The 21118-nt window shown below is 33.4% G+C and overlaps 2 protein-coding genes across 8 annotated transcripts in view; both read right to left on the bottom strand.

Moving 5' to 3' along the window:
- The window catches only part of LOC145968416 (E3 ubiquitin-protein ligase RNF220), a 151324-nt gene extending 137694 nt beyond the window's left edge, over positions 1 to 13630 (bottom strand). Inside the window, exons 1-3 of one of the 6 annotated variants that reach the window (XM_083093846.1) lie at positions 13493 to 13630; positions 9300 to 9413; positions 4854 to 5391 (exon numbers count right to left, since the gene is read on the bottom strand). In XM_083093846.1, coding sequence (XP_082949972.1) covers positions 4854 to 5391; positions 9300 to 9413 — 652 coding nt within the window. In that variant the 5' untranslated portion in view covers positions 13493 to 13630. Of the gene's footprint in view, positions 1 to 4853; positions 5392 to 9299; positions 9414 to 12645; positions 13446 to 13492 lie in introns of those variants that run through there. The other 5 variants (XM_083093843.1, XM_083093844.1, XM_083093848.1 and 2 more) reach the window with 5 other exon arrangements.
- Positions 13631 to 16721: 3091 nt separating this feature from the next.
- LOC145968529 (uncharacterized) lies at positions 16722 to 20487 on the bottom strand. 2 transcript variants are annotated; one of them, XM_083094073.1, is made up of 4 exons: positions 20197 to 20487; positions 19683 to 19826; positions 17924 to 19317; positions 16722 to 17561 (listed from the first exon to the last, which is right to left on the bottom strand). In XM_083094073.1, the coding sequence occupies exons 1-4, from the start codon at positions 20353 to 20355 to the stop codon at positions 17102 to 17104; spliced, it is 2157 nt and encodes a 718-aa protein (XP_082950199.1). In that variant the 5' UTR covers positions 20356 to 20487; the 3' UTR covers positions 16722 to 17101. The 2 variants fall into 2 exon arrangements, with proteins under 2 accessions (XP_082950199.1, XP_082950200.1); XM_083094074.1 differs by having other exon boundaries at positions 19683 to 19749; positions 20197 to 20334.
- Positions 20488 to 21118: the final 631 nt, after the last annotated feature.

A 21118-nucleotide genomic window follows, 5' to 3' on the forward strand; every position in this document is an offset into this window, starting at 1 on the left:
ACGTGATAGTAAATCGTGGGTGCCGGCTCGCGGCTCGCTCTAAGAATACAAATGAGGGGAAACTTCTACGCACACATTGGCGAATGTGTTCGAGCATCACTCATTTGTGAGAAGGGAACATCCTTGAAAATACTGTAATTGTTTTAAAAAGTATGATAAAGTCGTCATCTATATACACTATATTTTAATAATTTATTAGTAATAATAATCCAAAGATAGAATCTGAGAAAAATTATACCTAAAACTCTCATAATATTTATAAATTATGTAAATTGAAATTAAATTGATATTGAACCTCAAAAAATACAATACATGATATTAATATTAATATAGCCAAGTTTAATTTTATGACGAAAATTGTTTTTCCTTTATACTACTTTATGTATAAAATATATTGTTTTAAAATAAAACAAAATAAAATAGTGTGAAATATCTTATCGTAAAAACATCTTCCGCGTAAAAGAATTATAATTTTCTATTGCTATTATCTAATAGATAAACCGAAGGGACATTAATTTTCAATCGATTTACTGCTATAGCAATTACGTACGTTACACGCAAATTCGATTTTATCCCGTTCGCTCGATTGCTTAACATAGTTGCAGCATCACGTCTGCGAGTATTTATACTATATCTCATTGGCGAAGTGGTACATCAATTCAGTACCAGCGACGTACGCGATGTTTCGTTAACGATAAACGTTATTGGCCAATAGTGATTTAGTGGCGGTCGGTGAAAATTCATTCCTATTAAAGAATGATTGACGTAACTGACGTTTATACAGGCTTTTACCCGTGACGTACGACAGAGTCGTAATGGTCGCTATGCTAACTATTTTCCTAAGAAGCAATAATTTACGCAATGCACGATGCATCGTCTCGTTGCACGTGTATTAACCCTCTTGATGCTTTCATCATTTTTTTAATTTTTCGCTGATAGCAATGCATTTGCTTACGCATACGCTTACTACGGAATATCACTTGACATTCTGATTTTTTATTTTATTATTTATAGTATAATATACAAAAGGATGAAAGAAGCTCTCCTTTACAAGTGTTGTATACTTCAATATTAATTTTTCATGTTCTAAGATTTTATCATTAGCTTCTTCATTCCTTCTCATTGCCATATACATGCATATAATACTATAAAATCGCATATATAAATTTTTTTCAAACTTAGAAATATAATATTAATAAATAAGCCACGTAAGCAACTTTGCGCTTTGCTCAAAGATCTTTATTTTGAATTTTTATTACGTGGACGAATCGAGCGGCGTGCGCGAAAATGATTCGCGAAAAATTGCGCGAACGTAAATACGCAAAACCGAAAAAACGATGTCATACATTCGCGGCGGGTTAAAAATCACGGCACTTCCGGTTTACGTTCGCCATTTCATGACCGTCATCCCTCGTCGAGACACGAGCGCGGCGTTCCTATGTTATATTACTACCGCATATTTATGCGCGCGTAAAAAAATACACGCGCGGATAACGCGCTAATACAAGCGCGGCCCTTCGACCATTCGTGTGTCGCGCCCCTATGATGCATCATGCGCTTTTACGTGAATAAGTGCCTTTTTAAAACGACCGCGTATGTTGAAAACAAACCCTGATATATATGTATATATATATATATTTTGTATTTTTTTTTATTTTCGAAATTATCAATGATTTTTGATGACCCTTTATACCTTTTGGACTTTGTTCCGTAACTTTTCACATTATGTATCCATTTGATACGCGTGCAATTTTGGGGTGACGCCATGTAAAGATTGCAAATTCCGAAATGTAATTAAAAACGGCAATAACAATATAAAAAACATAAAATAAAACACAGCGAGAAAAAAATTATATTTGTACGGCATTTTCCGAATGCGCGCGATGGTTCATCTCAGAGTTATTACAATAATATCTAAATATGTATATAAAAAAAAATCAATCAATTTTTTGTGTTACATATTATTTTTCACGTATGACGTTTCAAATTATATTCCCATTTATTTCGTATAATATGTCCGATATTATGTACAAAATCTAATGAAATCGATCTACAAATATACAAATATAAGGAGACGTATTCCCTCTTTTTTTTTCACTCGCTACATGTTACATGTCGATTCTTTTGCGCGGTTCGATTTGCATCTTTGACAAAACTGCAATTGTGCGATGCTGCTGTAGGTGCGGACGAGAGGGACGGAGAATGACAGGGGAATGAGAAGAGAGGAGGGAAGGAAAACATGGGTGCGCGGAAATACAGATATTTGCCAGGAAATTGATAACTCGAATAAACTCGTCGCAAAACATTCAAACAGGCTGCCAAACGGTACGATTGCACACTCCAACCCCCGGCTGCGAGCCAAACACCGCATATCCCTCCCTCGATAGAACGACTGTACATACGTTCGCGGGAGTGATGCGAGCACGACCGATACAATACACATATTACTTGTCCACCTGTATTCTCCACACCGGCGAACTGATTACGAACGGATTTGCTGAGCGATTTTATTTCGACCTTCGGTCGAAAGTTGCCGGCAGTTCAAACTGTGTTTATTACTAACGAGCGATTAGAGAAATTGTCATGCCTTAAAATAATCAAATTAATGAATAAAAATGCCCCTTCGATGAAACGTATTTTCGGATAAAGGAAAACAATATATCTAATATAAAAAAAAAATTATAATTTTGTATCTTTAATAATCATCACAATTATGAAAAGATTTTATCTCGTAGAAATGTGTATCGTGTGTCTACCTAATAATAAAATTCCGAAACGATAACCATTATTGAAACGATGATAGTCGATTATAGCAACTTGTGGACGCAGTCAAACACACGCGCGTTACAAACGCGAGTCAATATTAACTCGATATTTTTGCCGCGCCATTAGAGTCAAATAAACGCAATGTAAATTGCACGATACAGTCGCATATGGTTATTTGCCATAAATAGCGATGAAGCACGGGAGCGCGAGCGTATGTCAACCGCGTCTCACGTTATACGCGTCGTTCACGAAGCCGCTCAAAAAGGGCGCGAGTGTGTAATGAAAATACCGCACTATGTGGAGTATAAAATAGGTATGCGCGGCCAATTCGCATAATAGCGTCGACATTCGAGATATCAAACAATATGTTAATAATGTATCCAGCACCGATTCGCGGCGATGGCAATAAATGGTGCATCGAAAGAGCTTCGAAATGAAAAGAGATTCAACAATTATCATGGACATATCTCGTCGTTTTATAAAACATGAAACATGGAATAATCAGCGCGGAAGCGATTGTTGACTCTTCAAGAAATTTCAATAAAGCTACGTTTTTTTTTTATATAAAAAGAAATCGACATGCGAGATACGACATTCGCGCGCGCAATAATTTTCGTAATTAAAATTGACTTTTCGCAATTACACGAGTAATTTTCCGCAATGACTATTTCCTGCTGCGCGACGCAATACGGCGTGTATCGCCACAAAGTCGGTATCGACTAATTAGCAACGTGCTAACGTCGACGTGAAGCGGTCAAAGGACGTCGTTATCTCCGCGTCGAGGGATACGCGAAAATAAGAAAAAAAGAAAAGGAAAAACGGAGCCGAAGGGAGAGAGATTCTCCGTGTGTCTCCAACCCCTTTTCTCTTTCGCAATCAAACGAAAATTAGCCGATGAAAAGAGAGCGAACTGACCATTCGGCGCGCTTTTTCGCCGACGGTTAATTTGCACAGAGAGGAGCCAGAAATGTATAAAATTTCATCACAAAGATGCTTAGCGCGCGGCCTGATTCTTTTTAAAGGGAAGAGAGAGAAGAAAAACAAATATATGTATTGTTTATCTGTCATTTGTGATAAAAATGAGAATCAGAGATAATTCCAAATTCTAAGTACAAGAAATACCAATCATTTTGGTCAAGATTATAAAGAATACTATACTAATCTTGTAATAATTATTACTGTAAAATATGTAAAACTATTTCAAAACTCCCTATATTTAATGCTCGGCCATAAAGAATTTATGTTATTTATAAATAATAGTTTATCCCGGTGCTCTCTAAGTCCAGAGAAAGAATAAAAAAAAAAGCGGGCGGCGACGTCGCCGCCGAGGGAAAAATGGATGGCTCTATCTTTCGGTAATTAAGATAGCAAAGGAAAATAAACAAACGCGCGGCGGAAAGAGAGAGGGCAAGAGGGTGGTCTTTCCGCGCGTTTTCCGGACTGTCCGTGGTGCAGCTGTTACGTCGCCAGGGGCTCAAATAAACGACTTAGGTAGATTAAGCATACAAATCTCGACGACTCTGCTCGTGTAACCGGCCTTAACCCGCCCGTATGTCGGGGTCAACGTGGAAAAATATACGGGGCGTCTACCCCGAGCGCGGGCGATTCGAGAAAGATTGCACTCTTGCACGCTTATCTCCCAAGATATATACTCGACGTATGTTTCGAAAATTTTAGATACGGCGCCGAGTTTATTCAGCGGGTAGAATGTTTAAAATCCGTATAGTATCTTGGAAATTACGATTATCAATGAAGCTATCTAATGTAAATATCTCGAGGATATTCTAAAATCTCCTCGAACGTTTCGTTAATGTATTAACGCGAATAGTGCCGTGCATGATGAATATTAATATTTTAGACACTAAAATTGTATAAAGAATGGATAAATGATCGACAAAAATAATCAAGTATCAGATGGCATATTATATATAATAGAATAATTTAAGTTATTAATTAATTAAAAATTAAAAATTCTTGTAATATGGCTTATCGTTAGATTGTATAAAGCTCATCATTGCGTCGATCATTAATCCCTCAAAAAAAAAGGCAAAAAACGTGCACAAGGATCACTCATCAGAGTCACTCACGTCTGTAGGGTCGTCCCTCCTCGGGGGTGGATCGCTCGGTGTTCTCGGACCCGGGTGTGGCATTGGCGTCACGATCCTCTTCATCGGGAGTTGCACCGCGGTTCGGCACGGAACCAGTTCCAGCGGTACCGGTGGGCGACCGACTCGCGGAACCAGCTGGGCTCTGCGGCCCGCCGACTTCCTGGCCGGCCGCGGCGACGGCGGCGGCCGCGGCGGCCGCCGCACCGGAAACGGACACCACCGCGCCCCCGCCCGCGCCCGGCAGGGACGTGGGCGAGAACATGTTCGACATGCTCGAGAGCGAGCCGATGCTGGGCAGGCCGCCGTTCCCCGGCACCGCGCCGTTCCCGGTCTCGACCTTGAGGCACTTGCTGGGGGGCGCGAACGCGGACGGCACCAGGGGCCGGAAGCCGCCGAAGGGTAGTCTATGGTCGAGCGGGTGCAGGAACTGCGGTGGCAGATGCAGCATGTGATGCAGCCCGTAGCCCAGCGACGCCGCCGTACTGAAGGGCACCTGTAAGTCCTTCGAATCGGTCACCTGAAACAAGCGCGAGAAATATAAAATTAATAAAGGATCAAAATAAGGAATTTAAAAAAAAAACGTTCCAATGTTTATATGAAAATAAACAGAATAATAAACAAATTCGAGGAGTAAACAACATATGTATGTACAATATATTAAGTTGAAAAGTTAAACTCACACATGAGAATTTTAATAAGTTTTATAATTTACGATATTAATTTTGTACTATTTTTGTGATCTTTAAAATTTTCCTTATTATAATCGTCTGTTATTTGCTTCTCGAGCTCTATTATTTTATTAGTAAAAGAATGCTAGTTCTGACATTTGGATGTTAATAAAAATGCCCACATATTAAATATTTATATACAACTTAATTTTTTATCTTTGAATCACAAAAGCTTTATAAGGGTTAGTAAAAGAAACACATGAGTTGTAATAATATATTTTATAAAGAGAAGATTACAAGCTTTTCCATGATTAAATAATTCTCAATAGTTTTTAATTAATGTTTGTGGAATATTGGCGGATAGATAAAAAGTATATATGGAAATTAAAATTTTTTTATCGATGTAAATTATATATATATGAATTTATATATTTTTTCAGATTATTAAATAATTATAGAAAAAGATTTAGGTGGCATTTACTTATTGACTTATTGATAATTTATATTAAATATCATATATATATTTATATTTATATTTAAATATTGAAAAAGTAAAAATATAAAAATGTAAAATGGTTCAAATGTGATACAAATCAAATAAGAAACAAAGGAAGGCTAGGTCAAATAGGAAAAAATGTAGAAAAACATAATATTATTAAAGCATAGCTTACGCAACTTTTTCTATTTGACTTTGAAAAGGACCTAGAGCGGAGTCGAAGCGTCATCGACAGTACATTTTAAACATATACATATTTTTGCGTTTCTTATTGTATGTAAGATAAATATAACTTTACAAAATTTCCATCATAATATATTATTAATATCACGCACCATTACTCGCGTTTTTGGTTCCTAGCCTTCTTTCGCTTCTTAGATATTGAAACTTTACACGTGGTTTCTTCTTTTAATCGTATAGATATTTCTTATATTTCATCCAGTATTAAATTTTATAATTTTATAATCGATTCAGATACCGATTACAAGTTTTTTATATCTCTTAACATTTAATTTCCTTTTAATTTTACTGGCTCATTGATGTTTACAGAAGCACTCCTGATGTTCACTTCCATTTTGAGAAACTACGCTCGCATTATCGAGTTCGACAGTACAAGTTCATCCTGATAATCGCGTCCATACACGATAAACGGAAAAATGTTTGGAACGTGTAACTAGATAGCTCATTTGCAGCATGTGGATATTTCCGTGCTTTCAGGTACGTCTGAATGGCATATAATATCAAAGCAGCATGGTATACTGTTAATAACGCGAAACCACTGTGTTATAATAATCCGTCAAAACCTGAAGCTCTTCTCCTCGTCCCCCCATACCCCATGATTCCCTCCCCCCTTCCATCCCCGTATGTCAGTTGTATCATTCAATTCACCGTGATTGACGAGTCTATTAAGCCGCATACTGAATGCTCGGTTAAAGCATCTACGCATTGGGTTTTGTAACATTTATAATGCCAGAATTATCGAACCGTTATTAAACGTAACTGAAGTAATAACGGTGCGTTGTTCCCTGTGTGCATCGACTTCTCGGGGAACGATGCGAGTATTTCAACGTTAACTACTGGCACGAGTACATATGTCACGAAGCAACATCATATATTTCATAAGTAGCGAGAAAATTATTTTTCGAAATCAAAAAATATTTTTACCATTTATTTGCGGTGTTTTCTTAAAATTAAAAAAAAAAATAAAATTGTTACAGAGACTGCAAATTCAACTCGCGTGAAACGCAAAGTGTGAAACGCGTTACTGGTCAGTATAAACCGCGCGACTAAGGGAGCGAAACGGAAGTACGAAATGATTTCATCGGCGAGAATGGACAACCGCAGTTTCCGGATAAACATTTCATTCGGCCGATAATGACGCGGGCGATGAGTTACACGCGCCGGGTATTAGTACGCGCCGCGATTAGTTTATTATTCTTTTATACCGGGGAAATGAGGTTCGTGTTCGACGACCCGACATGTATACGCGCCCACGGTCCAATCAGTGATTTATTAGATATTCATTATTATTTTAATTGCGGCCCCTGCCCTTTTTTCGCAACGCGACGCGACGCGCGTCGCTTGCATATTTGCAATAATCTTTTATCATATTTTTTTCTCCCTTCCCGTCCCGCGCGCCCCCGCGGGCGGCAAAACACGAGCGTATTTTGTCACCGTGCCATCGCAATTAGGTTCGCCCCGAAATTATCTCATTTTTTAACGATGCTGAATTTTGATGCGACCGGTTATCTCGCTATCATCCTCGTTCAACTGCTTTCTATCCACCGTATCTACCGTTCCGCATCCGCACGTGTTTTATCCCGGGCCCGATTGATGTTCCGCACGTATAAAAAATATTCAAGCGTTTAAAAACACTGCGGAATACGCTTATAATTAACCGCGATGCCCATTCGTTAAATGTTTGCGGCAATCACGGTTATGAGATAAAGATGTGTGCGATATATAAAATCGTAAAAGAGTTTTGTTATTATCGGGAATTTTTAATAATAATATTTCCCGTAATTCACGTTATCGATACGTTTTTGATTGTAGTATATACAATTTATTTTTAAATCACACTTGCGAAAAACTTAATCCGCGAATTCATATTTTCATGTAATATACTTTAACCAGAATGTTGCGTAATTTTTATTAATAATTAATCCTTCTAAAATTAATCAATAATTCACAATTATATTCCACAAACAATATTTCTAACTAAATTTAGCTGTATCGCCGATTTTATCCATGAAAATACTTACTGTATCTCTTTGGTAATATAAATTTAATTTTTTTAATGCTATGTGTTATGTAATGTCATATGTATCATGATGCACAATCTACACATTTTTCTTCACAATCAAAAGATAAAATACATTTACATACTTTTGTATTTCTAATTTTTAAAAATAGGTACAAGCTCACATTTAATAATTATATCGTAAGTTTTAGATTTGAATTTGAATTTTTATCTTTCTTAATTAGAGATTCTGTCTTTTTTTCTTATAATTATATTATCTTTAAACGCAAGCTCTCCTTAAAAAGAATAAGTAAAAGGAAGATTGTGCATCACTGATTTAACATTATTTGCTACTCACAAGCACATTTACACTTATATACAACTAAGTCTCTATTCATTGCACTATTTATATCATTATATTAATTAATACGTAATTTATGTACTTGCATAAAACGATGCATAGAACGATACAGACATGCAAAGCGGAGGTAGGGGCAACTCGAGCTATCTGACGCGTTTGTTGAAATCAATGTTAACAATTATTTTTTTATTTTATACATATTTTTCAAGAGTGTTGTTTTTCTGCCAAATAGTGACATGCGTGTTCGCGTCAAATACGATACACTCGAATTACCGCAGTGCAGTTTCGTTGCATACGATACAAGCGTGAAAATAATTTTACCCTCTACATTCTCCGATAAATTCCCATTGGTTACAACGTACTTAAGAATTATACGAATTCGAATAATTTTTTCAGTAGTATATTTATGTAACATCTACGTTACATAATTTATGATATAATAAATATTATATCCTATATGATTTCGGATGATCATACAAAATTACAGTTTCTTACAATAATACAAGAATTTCAGAGAAAATCAAAATCTGTATTTGAAAGACTTGAATCAACATTTTAATGCGTTTTGTTGCAGCCAAAGGAAATGCAATGTAAACGCAAGTATCAGAGCAAAACTGATGCGGAAGCTTAGGCGTAAGGGTAAGGACAATGGGACACTAACTTGTGGATTGAAGGGTCTTTGCATTCTCAGGGCCTCAGGTAGCCCTCCGGCCTGCGAGAATACGACCAGAGACGGCGGCGGTAGGTGATTCGGTACGTACGCAGAATTATCCATCTAAAACATATATCGTCGTTTTCTTCTCTCTACCTGTATCTTGCCGGTTAATCGTTTCTAAATATTCGGTCGATGACGCGAGAAACTCGAAGAGAATTTCGTATAAACTAGTTGTAAGTCTTGGAAGCGTAACCAAAGAAAGACAATGATCGATAGAAGACGCATCGATCATGTTTACATCGGTTAATTAGTTATTGACTATTAATTGGATTTATAAATTAATCGAACTAATCGTGATTTTTATAATTATGACGGTACGATTATGAATAGACTATTTAACGTTTGCAATTTTTTTTATGCTTCTCGATCAGCGAATTTTCCTTTCTTCTCAATTTTTATTTTGTTGCATGTCGTTTTAATGTAAGTTAATTTCTTTGTATGCATTTGATGAAGACTATATTATTATTTTTCAAGCTTCATAAAAGATAAAATCTTATACATCTTCGAAAGCTTAAATGCATCTCTTTTGTTTGATCGATGTCTTAACATCGATAATTATTAAATCATTTTAATTTCTAATAAAATATAAAAGATTAATAGCTAGTTTTTAATTATTAGGAAAAAATATTAATTATTATGCAGAATAATTGCAAAGTAATGCAAAGTGCATTTAGTAAACTCATGTACAATATTAACACATATTATTCACAATTTTATTCTATTTTCAAAAGATATACATAAGCGAGTTTTTCATACGTATAAATTTTCATTCTAAATTTCCTTAAATCTATTAATTTTTATTCTTTCTTTTTTATAAATTTTAAATATTTTAAAAGTAATAATAAAAGACTCTAAGTAAGAGACATAATATATTAATAATCAGTTAAATATAAAGAATACATACGTACGTTTCGATCTTTTCAAGATCCTTTTCAATATTCAAGAAGTCGTTAGAAAATAAACAAAATTAAATTTTAAATAATAAACAGAGCGCGATTAAACAAGAAACTTTCTTATCGCGCTTGTCCTTGTATTCTTTATATTTAACTGATTATTAATATATTATGTCTCTTACTTAGAGTCTTTTATTATTACTTTTATTTTTTTTACGCTCTAACAACCTGCGCCACGGTCTTTTAGCCTTTCATTTTTATTGTGTATTGTTATCATCCGGATATTGCTTTTGTCTTTGTATTTAAATATTTTTTTTATAAATTTGAATCTATCGAAAATGTAATAATGCGAATTTTATCATTTAATTTAATCATTTATCATTTAAGTGTAAAATAGAGTAGAGACAGAAATCACCGATCGAGAAGTGAATTCGATAGATTAGCTCGCTCGTCAATGAGAATTACGTCGTGGCACATTAATTACATCGATGAGAATTACGTCGTGTTTCCTGAACGAAATAAAATTATAGTCTTATTTGATTTCACTTTGTACACAAAACCAATTTAATTAAATGTAGAATAGCAAAGTAAAGATCAATAATTAACGTTTACAAATAATCTACTCGTATATATAATTCATTATAGCTTGATTCTCTTACATAGATTATATTGTGAATGTGTAAAAAAATATATCTCTATGAAATCTAATAAAATTTCTTAAATTTTATGATATGTGCAACTATTGCAAAAAATTAACTTTTATAAAATTATTAGCAAAATCTAATTATCATAATTAAATTATGTAATCTAGTTATAAGTCATTAAACATTCTCTGGATATCTGGCATATTACATTATTAACATTCTATAATCTATATTGAAATTTTGGAGGTTTTGAATTCTTCGCCGTTAAAAAAATCTATATCTCTTCCTAACTTTGAATTTTCATTATTGTTTAAACATAACAAAAATTCCAATTAAAGTGCGCAAAAATGAGCAATTAAAACGCTTAGACTATAAAATAGCGGAAATATTCAACAATTTCGAATATAACGATTATTTCCAAAAAATGAACAAGCACGAGCGAATCCGCTCACTCGATATTTTCTTTCACAAAACGCAATTTAATGGAACACAGTGTGTCGTGGCATGAGATCGCGGTATACCGTGTATCATTAATTATCGCGATTGTCAATTAATCACCGGTGTTGGGTCGAGTGTCGATCCGCCAACAATTTCTGCTACTTCTAACCTTTCAATCAGAAAGCTATCGAATTTGATCCCCGAGTAATTGCGATCGATGCCAGGCCACCTTCTCTTTTGTGGTGTGCGATCGAGCGATTGTTGGCCGATAGAAAAGACCGCGTATGACAAACAGCAGTAAATGATAAACGGTGAATATGTCAATAGGACTATGTGTACGTAAATACTTATTTTCAGGCTAGCAATCAAGTTGAATTATGTGTACGATTGACAAAAGATATTAATTTCTTGGTTGTTTTGATCGGTTTATTTTTATTGTGCAAATTTCGAAATTAGAATACATTGCAAATACAATCTTTATCAATCTATTGGCAATATTACATGGTCAAAGTATTAAAAGTATGTAAATAATGAATTAATATCTAGCATCTTATCATTTTACACGTGTATGATAAAGATAACTACTAATTGAAAATGTTATTTTAGCTAAACAGATTTCGCGTATATCCTTTTATCTCCTGCGAGTATTGAAACGCGCTTATGCGATACTTGTGCAAAATTTCGTGCTTTTGACAAAACGCATTGCGTTATATGTTTGCATATTTACATTTCTGAATCATCAAACCGTTACATATCAATTATGCACAGTAAAAACTCATAATATATAAATATGATTACATATATTACACAAAATTTTACATACTTTACAGCACAAACACATATCTCTTGTCAATCGTTGATCAGCTGATTGGATTAGCTGTCAATTTAAGAAGTGTATCCAAAATCTAAAGATTTAATATGACTGATATTAAAAAATTAGTGTAATCGAGTATGAAAGTTTTGACGATATACCGGGTGCAAAAACATTTTTATCCAACCGATGATGTCCTCATCGCAATTACTTCAAGTCAATTTCATTATAATGCTTTATATATGTAATAAAATCCATTTCTTTTATACGAAAATTATCAATTCTCATCACTATTAATACGCGACACTCTTGCCACAACATTTGTGCTCCAAAACGATTATTTCGAGTGATCGCATTCACTTTTAGAATGACATTTCTCTTTGCAAATTCAGACGTTCACGACGTTCTCCTCATCGACCGAATTCGCGATTTAACGCGAATTCGCGATTTAACGGGGACTCGAGGACACGCGACGCTTCCAAGGGCAGAAAGGACATGTTGATCACCAGTGCGTTTTCTCGTACGTTTTCCTCGTGTGCACTGAGAAACTGGTGCGCGGCGAGCCGCGGCGCGCGGCTGTCCGAGAACATTCACAGAATCTCACAGGGCCCGCTGCTCGTCTCCGTCGCTGCGCGTTTCCACGTGACGCGAGTGCGACAGCTTCGACGGTAATGATAACATCAAGGGCGACGAGGGCGGCGACGAGAACTCGCGGTGCATCATCCTCCCAAAAGCGTTCCCGCTGTTTCGAAAAACACGCGGCCCGCCTAACGTCGCTCCACCTAACCTGGCAGGCGTGCGCAACGTCTGTCGATCTGTCAACGACGACGGTCACAAAAACCCGCGCAATTGCCCGACAGGGAAACGTCGAGCCGTTCTCCCGGCGAGGGATCGTTCGCTCGCGAAATTCGACGCGCGACACCCGGTACAATCCACGTTGTACGACAGCACGGCGCGGACAACAAGCCGCGTTCGAAAATTCAAATCCGCCGCGCCGCGTCCCGCCACTAGGATCGACAGGTCCGTCGACCTAACCTCAACCGCGGCTGCGATGTCCGCGACCAGTACCTCGACTGGCGATCGGTATCACCCCCGTACGGGATGTGTAACGCACTGCTCGCGTTAAGAGTCAGGTGAATGAAAGAGCGAGAGAAAGGCAATGACAGACGGAGAAAAGGAGCGTGAGAAAGAGAGAAAGGGGGGGGGTAGAGCGAGACAGAGAATGACAGAACAGAGAATACGAGCGGGCGAAGCGAAAGAGAGGGAGAGAGAGGATGCCGCCTGGCCCGTGCGAGCAACCTCGTGGACATGCGAGTGCAGACTGATTGGAGCGTGGAGTGTGAGGGTACTTACCCACGAGTCGCGAGATCGGTGGCGGTGGCGGTGGCGGAGGCGAGGAGGTAGAGGCGTGGAGGCACCGACCGGCGGCGGCGGCGGTGGTAACAGCGTGCGCGTGTGTTTTCGCCGCCATGGCTGGCGCCACCGTAGTGACTGCCGGCTGCCCGATGGCGCGCACGCGTGACCTGCGCAGTCGCGCACTGCGCAGCCACGCGCGACTCTCTTCAGGAGGCTCAATCGCGCACGGGACGCGCAGCCAGCAGCAGCGTCCTTGTCGCTTCCGTCTCTCGCAGCTATTTTGACAGCGTTTAATGCGTTCTAACTCTGTGCCTCTTGATCCAAATCATCCTTCATGCATGTTGTTTCCTCGTTTCTTGCTCGCTTTCAACGGGCTGAAATACACATGTGGCAAAAATTTAATGATTTAACAACTATACACATTTTACTTATATGATTGATATTACAGATTTTCTCATATATAAACAATGAATGCGCTTTAAATGTTACATTAGTTTTTCGTAACAGAAAGTAGTTTTTTGTTAGATCTATGAATATTTCAAAATTTCAATATAAAATAAAATAAACAAATTTAGCTTAGATTGAAAGGAAGAATACGTTGTTTAAAATAGAGACAATTATTGTATAAACAATATGTAAAAGAAATAGAAAATAAAATTAATTTTAAGATGCATTAAGTTCATAATTTAGAATAATATATTAATTCAAGCAAGTTCATATATAAGAAATATTTTTGTCTGACTAAAAAATTACCAAGAATAATTGACTCAGAATTAATTAATGCTTATAATCAATACTCAAGTTTTTATAGATAAATTATTTAGTTTATACAATAATATATATGTATGTGTGTGTTTGAAACCTATTTGAGTTTTCCGTATGCATATTACACACTACTGCATACTAACACATATATCGAAAATTAATTAATTGAATTGCTGTCTAATATTACTAACTAATAAGTCCATGTACAGCTTCGAGATCATATTTCGAAACTATGAAATAACTGCCGAAAATTTACCTGCAAACTAATCACAACAATATTTGAGCCATTATTAACAGCTATTAATTAACATGTACGAAATACATTGCGTACATAAACGCTACTAAAAAAAGCCATAACTTTTTTCTATAGGTTCTCTCATAGACTAGCTGCGTCATCTGTTGGAAGATTTAAAAATTATTGTTATTTGTTCAATTGGTTATAAAGAATAAATAATATTTGACACACACACACACATAAAAAAGTTAACAAATTATTGTTAAAACACAAACTAAATCAACATTTATACATTAATAATATACTTACAATTAATAAGTTGCAGATAGTAATATATATTAATCAATCTTCATGATATTTTCATTTAAATATAATTGCGAAAGACAATCTTATTTATAATCACACTTCAAATTATAATCATATAAACTGTATAGATTTTTCTTTTTATCATTCGTATACAATATTATCGTCCTAAAAATTATCTAGTTCTAGTCGTGAAATAGCATTCGTGGTGCTCTCTGTGATCGAAAAGCAGAAATATCTTTCTTTATAATCGATAATCTATACAATGTATTAATAATATTGAAAGATCGCAATTATATTATACATATACATATATAACAATTATAAAGAATATATAGAATTTTAAGTAGTTTGCATAACAAATGTAATTTTGAAAATAATTAAAAGCTACTATTAATTAATTATTTTATCTGTTATCGCCTTATATAAAAATATTATTTAATAAAAAAAGTGTAAATTTTTTAATTTAAATTTTTAAATTTTTAAATTTTTATGCATGTTCTAAACATATGTGCGTTATCTCTCTTATATAAAATTTCGTTCTATCAATGCACGAGGAAATAATTTTTATAGCTATCAATTATTTTGTGACAATTAAAAGATTGTGTAATACATTGAATTTTTACAAAACTATTATAACATGAATATAAACTATGCATTGTTGTAACATAAAAGCATTAAAATACAATTTTATGTTTAGAAATGTGTAATGGAAAATTGATCAAAATTATACTTTTAATAATAATAAATGTATTAAGATGTGTAAAATTAACAAAAAAAAGTCTACACATTTGCAGTTACACAATTTAAAGTAGATTAAATATCCAGTTACTGATAAGTACATATTTAATTTATATTTATTATTTTTTTATTTTTATTATTTTATATTTATTTTTTTATTTTTATTATTTTTATATTTATTATTTATATTAACTTATATTTTATTTTACAATAATAATATTTATGTAATTATTTTTTCATTTCTTTAAATAGGTAAAACAACTTTTGAATTAAATTCCAAAGTATTAAATACTATCACAATATTTTTAAATTTCTAAAAGCTTTTAGAATGAAAAGAAAGAGAATTGAAAATGTAGATATATTATATACACATTATTATTATTATTATTATTATATTAATATTATTATTAATAGTAATTTTACTTATAGATAAATAAAATTACTATTAACAATAATTATAATAGTAATTATACTAATTACTATTACACTAATAATAATTATTAATAATAGTAGATAATATTACTTAGTAGTAATAATAATTCTATTTTGTTAGTAGAAGTTTTTGATTAAATAATATAATCATGATAAATATATAAAAATACATATAAATTTTTTTTTACAAATATTGTTTCATAAATTTATTCATAAATTTATTCATATCATAAATTTATTAATATGCCACGATTGTTTATTCATATCACTAAATAAATATGTAAAACTTTTGAAATCTTAAAAGTTGTAGAATATTTTTAAAATTTTCTAAAAAATATAAAACATATAGATTTCCAAATATTATGAAAATAATACATTTGTGTACACAACAATACTATCCTTAAATTACAATTTTTGGAAAAAAATTATTTTAAAAAATTTACCAAACATTTGTTTGATTAACATATAAGATTTGTGTCAAGTATCGTACAATTATTCTAGCTTAAAGATTTGTAGAAATGCAAAAATTTTTATAATTTCAAAAATGCAATATACTCTCTTTTATGCATTTATACATATTTATGCATCTATACATATATATGCATTAATTAATTATACCTTTCAAATAAAAGTAAATAAAGGAAGTATCTTAATAAAGTTGTGTAACTTCTACTGTTGTAACAGATAAGATGATTTTAAGAAGGAAAGGAAATGATTGTACATATGTATACAAAAATAAAACAAGAATAATTAATGGTAGCAATTCTTATTATACAAGATATATATCACTGTTTCTATATTTTTATTTCGAATAACTTTTAAAGTATACACAAAAGAATATTTTACAAAGGTTACATGAATTAAAAAGGATCGATTCTAGTCAGCACATTTGAAACACTGTCCAGATCCTCATGTCAAGAAAAATTATCTTTATCTCATTAAATGATAGATGTCTTTTTATATATCAAAACTTTTTCTCATCATTCTATATAAAAAAAGGACCAATTTTTTATAACTTTTGTATAGAACTTCTTTTATACAATGTACATATTTTAGTTATTCAAAATAAAAATATCTCATTTTATTCAAATGATTCATCCTGTATAATCTACAATCTATTATGCACATTATTAACTGTATTGTACAAGAGTTGAATTGTAACAGTGAAGATTGAACAATGCGTCTTCATTTTCTTTCTCTGATTCAACTTGATTCACCACTATTTGTGTAACATTTTGGGGTAACAATACTTGTTCTATAAATATAGTTTCAGTGCTCGGTTCCTCTATTACGGCAAGGCTTTTCTCCGATTCTTGTTGAATTAAATCGCTTGACTTTGATATAGTATTTCTTTTCCGTTTCTCCTTAGATTGATCCCCATGTACCCTCATGTGTCGTCGTAGATCGTATTTCCCAACAAATCCCATATCACAAGTTTCGCATTTGAATGGCTTTTTCTCTGCATGATTGAACATATGTCTTCTCAATGCTGCGCTAACTGTAAACGCCTTGCCACAAACATTACACACATGAGGCTTCTCGCCTGTATGTAACAGTCCATGATCTCTTAATGTAGCACGTTGATTGAAGCTACAATTAAGCAAAAAAATTAACATTGTATTATATTTCCAAATTTTTTAATTTTTAAAAATTTATATACATACAATATACTAAGTGATTAAGTTATTTAAAATATATTAAACATGTCATATAATGTATATTAATACATTTGTTATTCTTTTTAAATTATATTTTGTCAGATTTTTTTATAAAGAAAATCCTTTAACATCAAGTTTAATTATATATATTTTTTAGATTGTGATTTGAATATTATTTATATCTTGTCAATTTGTTTCTCTCAAAGAATAAAAGAAAGATTTATACTCAATATTTTAATGTTATATTTACTTCCTTCAAGTTTATATGAAATTACAAATACTTATACTACAAACCTTCTGCCACAGACTTCGCATGTATAGCTGCGTGGATTTGAATGTATCCTTGTGTGATTTATCAGATTACCTCGTTGTGAAAATGATTTCTCGCAATACTGGCACTTGAATGGCCTTTCGCCAGTATGTACCCGAATATGTGTTTCCAGAGTACGATTGTTAGGAAAGCGCTTGCCACAAAATTTGCATGGATACTTAGGTAAGTAAAGGCCTTGGGGATCCAAATGACTGACCAGATGTCGTTTATAATTGCCTTTGTGATTAAATACACGTGTACACTGATTGCAAGAGTAGGGTACACTATGCGTCTTCATATGAGAGTCCAGTTCTGTCTTAGTCTTAAAGCGACAACCGCACTTTGAACAGCGATGCCGCGGAAAGTCGGAATGGCACATCATATGCCTCTTCAGATATCTCTTCTTAGAATATCCCTTCTTGCAAATGAAGCAGGAATACGGATCTCGCCCGGTGTGTGTTTTCACGTGTGCTCGCAGCTCTCGGTGACTCTCGCAATCTTTTTCACACACCATGCAAAAGAATGGACCGGTACTAGAGACGTGATTATCAACGATATGTAATAAGATATACGGTAATTGCTCGTAGTTCTGCTGGCACAACGTACATTGATATTCGATTTCATCTTCCTGTTTCACTTCCTTTATTCGTACGATCGCGTCGTTCACGCTCCCTAATATGTTATCTTTGGCATCGATGAAATAATCAGAATCAGATTCATCACTGTCTTCTGTTTTTGCAGACTGCTCAATGTTGGATTTGTTATTGTTAAGTTGCTTATTTTTGCTTTGCGTCTTATCGTCCACACGTTCACAACAGACGCGTTTATTTTTTTTAGTTACATTAGATTCTATAGAATTGGAAATGCATGCATTGATCGAAATTTCATTTTTTTGTTCATTTGAAATTTCCATTTCAGAAACAGATATATTATTGCCATTTTCATTTTCTTCTTGCTTTTGATCATGCACTAATGTATTTTCCACATACATCGATTCAGACATCGATTCAGTCGTAGAGTCATGTGGTACATACATTATTGTGATATCTTGTGACTCGAGTATTTTTGTAATTTCTTCAGGTATATCTGTTTTCACAACATGACTGCCTATTTGATTCTCGCTAATTTCTTGTAGAATATTATAAAAGAGATCATTCAATTGTAGATTATTATTATTTTCTTTATTTTCTTTGCCATTTTCAAGCAATTGAGGTATATGAGATTGTTGCTCGCTGTTACTTGCTTCATTTATTTCAACCTTTAAATTCTCCAGAAAATCAACATTGTGTGTAGAATCATCATTTGATATATTCAATTCTAAGGATTCATCTGTCTGTACAATGATATCTTCATCATTTTTACTATCGAATTCTTCTTCCTGAAAAAAAAACCATAAACACTTGCAAAAATAGAGGATATGAAACGTTAAAAAAAATCCATTAATATATTTACAATTTCTTTTCCAACAGAAAATGTTTAAAAAAAGATCTTTATATGTTCCAAAATTAATAGAAATTGTTGGTTAAAAAAATTTGTTACTTGTTACAAAAATTAAATTTTATTATTTATGACATAAATCATTTTATATTTACTCTTGTTGTAAGATTGCTCTAACTTTAACTCATTTAATACCTACTTAACAGAGAAAGAGAGAAGAAAGAAAGAAAAGGAGAAAAGAAAGAAAAGAAGGAAAGAAAGATTACAAATTAATATTAATATTAATTTTATTCTCTACTATTATACCTTGATACTACTCATTTGATTTTCAAGCATCATCCTGAATTTCTTATCCGATTCTTGTACTTTTAATCTGAAGTCATACAAAACATAAGTTCGATAAGCACACTTAGAACAGAGCATATTGGGTAATCCATCAAATTTGTCAATCTGTTGAAAAAAATCTTATTAATACATATGTTGCAAGTTTTTGCAGCTATATTAATATTTTCTCCTTTCAATACTCAACTTTTCTAAAGAATAATAAATTTTATTTTAGTTTGCAATCAGAATGTACAACTATAAAATAATCACTCAATATTTTATATCAAATTGTTAATTATAATATTGCGACATTAAACTTCAATAGCTATATCTGCATTTATATACGTTATAATATTCATTTTGCTTTACAATCTTATTAAAAATAATTGTAGAGGTTAAATGTACACTATTTTTATCTCGCGGAATTTATTCAAAATCTAAAAAAATTGATATTTTAAAAACAAAAACAAATATCTGCTAAAAATAATCTATTTACCTGAATAGACGTGAGCTCCGCGAGTTTACATGATAAATTAATCTTGTTGTTACTTTTGTCGTCGTACATGGATAACATTTTACCACCTTCCTTCATACATGCACGGCATTTATTTTCAGTGTAAAAATTGCTATTCGAGCTCGTAATTTGACGCGCCATGATTATAAAAAAATTTTCTTCGAAAATCTTTGAAATCTGAATGACAGGAGTGACGACGTTTGCCTTGGCAGACTATTACGCGACATATGTAATATCAGAGAGAAGCCTGAGAGCGGCCATGCCAGAGAGAAGACTGAGAGATGTCATGGCCTGTTTTAAGGTGATCCCTGAAAGCGATACTCCCTCTATGGACATTGAAAACGTGGACATGAACTACAAAGCCAATGTCCATGAATGTTCTCAGAGGGTAATATATAATGTGCACAATTTCTGATTTTGTTCCGTGCTATGTGCACGAAATGCCGGTAGCATCAGAGTATAACAACCATTATTTTGAAAATAATATATAAATATGATAAATAATAATTTTTATAAAAATAATTTTTATAAATTACTTACCTATATGTGTATGTATGTGTGCCCATACGTTGTCCAAATGATTTTAAATATAAGAATAGACTATATGAATATCGGCGTATGTTACCGCCGGCATAGCTCTCAGGTTCAGAGAGTACTGAAACCTCCTCACCTAGCAAATGCCTTCGTTAAGGCGGAGATACAGGGGAGGAAAAATTGAGGAGGAAAAATTTTTTTATTTTTTTTAATAGAGTTTTTAAACAGAGAATATAATACATATAAAAAATATATATTACATAATTATAATATATACAACGTAAATTGTAATTAATTTGCAATTACATAAAAAACACATTACAAAATATTAAATTATGTAATATAAAAATAATTACATTACAAATATATA

This window comes from Camponotus vicinus, unplaced genomic scaffold (genome assembly GCF_025532165.1).
Source record: "Camponotus vicinus isolate PSW18456_S1 unplaced genomic scaffold, iyCamVici1.0 SCAF_3, whole genome shotgun sequence".
In the NCBI taxonomy this organism is placed as follows: domain Eukaryota; kingdom Metazoa; phylum Arthropoda; class Insecta; order Hymenoptera; family Formicidae; genus Camponotus; species Camponotus vicinus.